At 39.6% G+C, this 6,480-nt stretch overlaps 1 protein-coding gene across 1 annotated transcript; it reads left to right on the forward strand.

The window, feature by feature from the left end:
• The first annotated feature begins 2,183 nt into the window (after positions 1-2,183).
• LOC106936957 (abhydrolase domain-containing protein 15) lies at positions 2,184-6,423 on the forward strand. Its single transcript, XM_015018219.1, has 3 exons — positions 2,184-3,609; positions 4,943-5,172; positions 5,678-6,423. The coding sequence occupies exons 1-3, from the start codon at positions 2,914-2,916 to the stop codon at positions 6,363-6,365; spliced, it is 1,614 nt and encodes a 537-aa protein (XP_014873705.1). The 5' UTR covers positions 2,184-2,913; the 3' UTR covers positions 6,366-6,423.
• Positions 6,424-6,480: the final 57 nt, after the last annotated feature.

A 6,480-nucleotide genomic window follows, 5' to 3' on the forward strand; every position in this document is an offset into this window, starting at 1 on the left:
TATCTGGGCTAACATTGTCCTGATGTGGTTTGGGTTACCTAATAGAAATGGATATTGTGTCTCGTGTAAGTGTGACAAGTGTAAATGTGACAGTGCCGTTATCTTTCTTGCCTGTTGCTTCACTTATAACTTTGACTGCAAGTGTCAGGACTTATTTGTACCAATTCAAAAACTTACCTGTGCTGCAACAGTACACACGAAACACAATACATTCACTGCTGTTTGACATTTCATTTAGAAATTTGAGTGTCTTCTTCTTTTTTATGGCAGCTGCTGTTTAGGTCTCAGAAATTCAAAATGGTCCTAGATTTTGAGTTATGATTACTTCTACATCTGGCAAATGTCAAACCCATGGCTGACTGCTATGTTTTTACTGCAGATAAAATTTTGCTAATATTAACCAAAGTCAAGATGTAGGAGTTTGTTCCAATATAATGTGCAAATAAAATAATATGGGGAGCTTTAATCACGGCCTAACAAAGCCAAATGTCATAATGTTTATAAAATGTCAAAAACCATCATTGAATTACAGCTAATTGTTGTGGGATTATTCATTTTAACAAGTCTATTTTCAATTTAACAAATAGATCTGAAGTTTGAGGTTGAGACTTATGTTAAACACATCAATATTTGCAGATTGGATGACATCAGTACAGATTGTAAAAAATTAAATATGTTGCTAAAGTTCAGACACACCCTTCAAGACAAATGATAGCGTTCTTAGTTTCTTAATCACATTTAATTGCTTTTATCGTCAACTTGTTTGTTGTTTGACAGCTTTAATATAAACATGAGTCAGACGTTCAGGACTAAGTTAAATTCTTGTAAACAAAGATTGTGCAGGTATGTTGACACACTGATGTACTGACAGAACATGTATGAAGTCACGCTAAGACTACATGCAAAAACTCAAGCTTATTATACATTTTATCACCTGTATCTTAAAAATCCATGGCTAAAGTTTATGGTGCCGAGACAAACTCATGTATTATAATGTGAACTGCAAATTTCTGACGAGTGAAAATGAAAGCCTCTTTTTCATATTTCATGTCAAAAATGTAAAAACTAGCCATGAGTTTATCCATTTTAATTTTGTTTATCTTAAATAGACCACTAAACATTCTCAATGTTATTTGTTCATTTCCATTGACGCAAGAGTGTGAAAAAAACTTGTTTTGACAGTCAAGCAATGCACCAGTTGTTGACGTTACCGTAACATGAGTGACAGAGGACAATGCAGACGCACAGCATTCAACTCTCACCCTGTCAAAGAAATACAAAAAAGATCTCAGCCTTCTCTTTTTACCGCTTGTTTGAGCTTTTGGTATTTTTATTTTATGAAAAACTTTAAAGTTTTGTTTATGTGAAGCTTATGGAGTTCATTTCCTTTTTTTCTTAGAATTTTAAAGTGTTTTGTAAATTGAAGTGAATAATGTTAAATTTGAAAGTTTCATTGTTAATTAAATATATTGCCTCATCATTATTGACTGCTAAAACCTGAATAAATACATTGTTCATTTGAATCTTTCATAATTTTAATAAAGCTGTATTGATTTCAGATTAACATTCAGAAATTATTTATAATCAGTATTTAGCCTAAATTAGTGTCTGCAGATAACAATGAGGATGACAAAACAAGAGTCAGATCCACAGTTTACTTGGCAAGTTGTTTTTCTGAAGCAAATTAACTTTAAAGTAAAACAACAACAAATAATCACCTACAAATTGGCTTTTAGTTAGTGAGTAAAAAACAGTAAAGACCAGATGAAAAAATATATCACATAAAAATATGCATAGCTTTAAATATGCGATGCATTTAAAATCAACAAAAATTAATAATTCGTCCAACTAAAGTTTACAAAATCTGATCAGGGAAGGTGAAGCTACTTATCTTTGTGTTTCACAGTCATAAAGCTGTTTAGGAAAGAAAACAGCACAAGCTAAAAACCTATGAAAGTTATTGTGGGTTGTGCAACGAAAAATAAAGCTTAAGGTTTAACTGGAACCGGTTTATGATGTCACACCATGCTAAATACAGCAAACTAATGCTCTGGACTAGTTTACAGCATTTAAAGAAGAGAGTCAGAAAAACACACATACATTATATTTACATCTTTGTTTAAACATCTAAGCTAAGTCAAGAATCTCTGCGATACACAGTTAGAAAATCTGGCCAGTTATTTCTTTTTGTTTTTGCGAAAAATTTCCTTATGACTTTATACCAAAATACTTCTAGATTTCCAAGCTACAAAACCTCGCAGAGGCAGCATTAGGCAACATTTACAGAGGTGAGATAAGAAGCTCTTCCTCTTGGCCATTTATTTCCCTAAAGATTATTTCTTTCTTTATTCTGGAACTGAATACTTTAATTTTATTCAGCAGCCTGACTCAGATTCAGCAGCTTTTTAAGGAAGCACAGAGAAAAGCTGCAATGCACCAGACTGACTGACACAAAGACTCAGAGCTGTGACTCCACCTTTATTTTTTTAGGAAATTGACAGAATTTTGTAAAAATGTGTTTTACAACAGTTATTTTTGCTAATTTTTGCTGTTCATAGCCATTAAGTGTGTAACAGCTAAGGGGGATTGATAAAGTGATTAAACATTTGCCAACCAACTGGGTGAGGAATGCAAATAAATATGAATCCACGACATTAATGAGACCCGTTGATGTTGTCTGTTTGCCTTTTCTGACTGACCTTGTAGTAAATGATTTATATAGACAGGTGAAAGGGGAGAGTAGGAGGAGCATTTCATCTAGTTTTTCAGTCATTGGAAAGATTTTTCATTTCTTTACTTTTTTTTATTTTCCTTTTCCAAAGCTGAAGAAAGAAAGACAGCTGAGCATCAGTCACCTGTGAGCCTGGATGATGAGGAAAGCTTCCCAGTGACATCTCTTGTTTTTATTCACCTATGGAGTCATACGTGTTGGATTGTTTGTTATGTTTGCTCCCATGCTCCTTGTTTTTCCTGCTGTGTTTGGGCCTCCGCTGGCCGGGGTTCTGCAGTTGGGTAAATGTGGCTGTCAGGGCTGCAGGCTGGATGCTGTGGGTCACAACGTGTCTGATCCTGGATCTGCCGCTGCTGCACGGCGACGAGGAGCTGAAGCCACCAGAGACGTCATCAGGTCAGACCTCAGATGGACCCCGGCTCATCTGTAAACCCTCTGCACTGGCCAGGTATCTGCTGCAGCACTGTGGCTCGCTCACAAAGGCAAAACTGGCCGACTGGCCCTGGGGAGACCCCCACCTGCAGACGGTCTCCAGCCAAGTGTGTGGAGAACATGCAGACAGCATCCAGTTCACCAGAGAGCACCTCCTAATGAAGGACGGGGGGGTTGTGGCTCTGGACTGGGCAAACAGGAGGTGGGAGGTGAAGAAGGAGCAGCAGTCAGGGACGAAGGCGCTCGGGTGTTTCACCTCGACACCCCCCGTCCTGCTCCTCATCCCTCAGACCTGGGGAGGGACGACCCCCCACCTGCAGTGGCTCAGCCAGCAGGCCGCGCGGCAGGGCTTCTCTGTGGTCGTGTTTCACCATCGGGGCACAGCCGGGTCGCCCCTCACCACAGCAAGAATCTGTGAGTTTGGAGACTCGGCGGATCTGGAGCAGGTACGCTTTAAAACGCTGGGTTTTCCAAGTGGGGCAGCCAGGGGGCGCTGTGCTGGGGGCCTCAGCAAGTTGGAGGGAAGATGAGAGAAAAAAAATGCAAAACTAAAAGAACAATTCTATCTATATTTTTATCTTAAATTATTCATCATAATTTAGTGTTTGTTTTTCAATAATTTTTTAAAAATAAAATAAGAGTTTAATTTATTTTATGATTGGCTGCCTGTTAAGTTTATGAAGCTGCGTCGCTCCTCAAAACTAGCATCACAAGCAGGAAGTGGAAAAGTTTCTGACAAGAGCAAAGCAACTCAGCTGTGGTGAATACCTGCAAAAAAACATAAGAACTGTGGTAATAAAATAAAATGTGATGGGATTATTATAAAATATCACAATTATCATCAAAAGAGGGAATTGTAATGAAAAATTGTATTATCTGGTAATAAAGTTGAGGTAGATATCTGATAAAATTTTTCGTCACAGAACTCAAGGCCATCAAAAATCAGATGAAGCAGCATTTGTGCTAAAAGAATGTAATAATTATTAAATAATGAATAAAAACATTATAAAAGTTGATGTTTCTTACATATTCTGTATCCGTGGGTTTAAAAAAGGGGTCAGAGGTTAATCCTCTTTGGGGACATGGAAAAGTTGGGGAACTGCTTTAAAAGAGGATCAGCTGATTACATCAATTCAGTCTACTTGCAGTTTTTGCTTATATCTGAATCGTATTTCATTCTTATTTTGGCAAAATGTTTGAGAAATCTACCTCTTCATCCCCTACATTATTAGACACACTCCTATCTTCTGTGCTGCAAAGTCAACATCTAGTTTATCTGTCTCCAACTCCAGTCTTTGAAGACATTTAGCTGAAAACAACAAATGAAATACCTCCTCTACATGCCAACAAGTTCCGCAGAGGCCTGATAATGAGTCAGTTACCTGAATCAGGTACGTTGGAGACAACGATGCTCACAAGGAAAAATAAACGGTTTCTCTGCAGCCGAACAGGAAAAGCTAGAGAAGACAATAAAGGTTTAATCAGTTTGCATTCTAATGAATCAATGGTATAATTACGAGTAAATTAGAGGTTAACCTGCCTTAAATCGTTGAAATAACTCTTTAATTAGATGGAGTCAAAAGCTTTTGTAAAACTTTTTTTCTGGGTGCTTGTTCAGGTTTAACTTTTTTTTTTTACGTTTTATTATAAAATTAGATTAAAGTTACCTTTGTGGTTGAGATTTTAAATGTGCAGACTCCACTTTGATATATTTTGTCCTGAGTTCAGACATATTTTTCTATTATATTTTTTACAGCTATCAGTGCCGTGTGTTTTCAGGCGGTGCTGTATGTCCGCAGTCGGCACCCGTCCTCCGTGTTGGTTGCGGTGAGTGAAGGATCGGGCTCCGCCGTCCTGCTGTCCTACTTGGGCGAGCGAGGTTCAAGCACCTGCCTAACAGCAGCTGCAGCCATCTCACCTGTGTTGCTGGGGCAACGGTGGTTTGAAAGCGCCATGCCGCCTCTTTACCGCTGGGGGGTGCTATTTCACAGAAAAATGCAGCTGAGCAGGTGAGAATATTTTACTTTATACAAATCCAGAGGCTGGTAGTGTAACCATAAAATATACTCAAGTAAGAGTAAGCAAGTATTTGGTAAAAATTCTACTCAAGTACTGAGTGACTGATCAAAACATCAGTCATTTAATATTTAAATCTTTAAAATGGTATTTTAAAAATCAAAGTTAAAATAATTTGCAGCACTGTTACAAATCAGTTTCTTTCAATATAAAAGTTATGAAACTTTAACAAAACCTGCAGGTGTGTGTTTTTGGTTAAAATAAGGTTGTTCTTCATTCAGTAAACTTACCCACAGCAATATCCAGAAGTTTGACTGAAGTAAGAGTAGCAATACATCATCATAAAATTACTCAGTAGAAACAGTAGAAAGCAGTGTGTAGCAAAATACTCCTAAAACTACATTTTTTCCCAAAACGTCACCCAACTCTGCACAAACTCCAGATTTTAGTTTTGCTATATTTACTAAAATCTTTGCTTTTCTTCCATGCTCTCAATAGATATGTCAGTTCGCTCAGAGGAATCCTGGATGTGGATCGTGCCCTCAGATCCTCCAGCCTCAGAGATTTTGAAGAGGCTCTTTTCTGCTCTCCCACTGAGAAAGTTTCTCCATCCACAGAGAGAAACCCTGCATCTCCCTCCCTCAGGGGCCTAACATCAGCAGCGGCCTGGGCACTGGGTGAAAGAGCCTACCCAGCAGCGAACTGGGAGAGCTACTGGGGGAGGAACGAACCTCTGAGAGATGCAGATGAGGTGGCGGTCCCAGTGCTCTGCATCTGCAGCTCTGATGATCCCCTCCTCCCTCCGGCCTCCACGCTCCCCGTTTCCCTTTTCCAAAGCAACCCTTACTTCCTGCTGGCGCTAACAGACAGAGGAGGGCACTGCGGATTCGCCCTGGACGCCGGGCAGCAGACGGATGAAGATACCTGGAGTCATATTGCAGTGCTGGAGTTCCTAAGAGTGGCGTCTGACTTCCTGAAAGAGGCGGAAAGGGATTGGAAAAGCTGGAGAGGCCAACAGGAAGTGAACGGCGTCAGAGGCCAGAAGAGCAAGATGAACGCTGCAGCGATGTCACGTCGGAGGAGAGGCGCCACGATGAAGAGATCCAGACCCCAGCCAGCCGGCCAGAGCGGCGTGGACGATGTGGATGGAGACCCCTTCACCTGGAAGAGGTCTTACACTCGATAAGACATTTTATACGTCAGGTTTTCAAAACTAGGAAAATAAATTCTTGTCCAAAAAGGTCCAACAGTCCTGGGTCATGTTTGCTGAGTTCTCCACCTCCTGTGTTGAAGACCAATAT

Source organism: Poecilia latipinna, unplaced genomic scaffold (assembly GCF_001443285.1).
Source record: "Poecilia latipinna isolate Pla-1442-1.1 unplaced genomic scaffold, P_latipinna-1.0 Scaffold2249, whole genome shotgun sequence".
In the NCBI taxonomy this organism is placed as follows: Eukaryota; Metazoa; Chordata; class Actinopteri; order Cyprinodontiformes; family Poeciliidae; genus Poecilia; species Poecilia latipinna.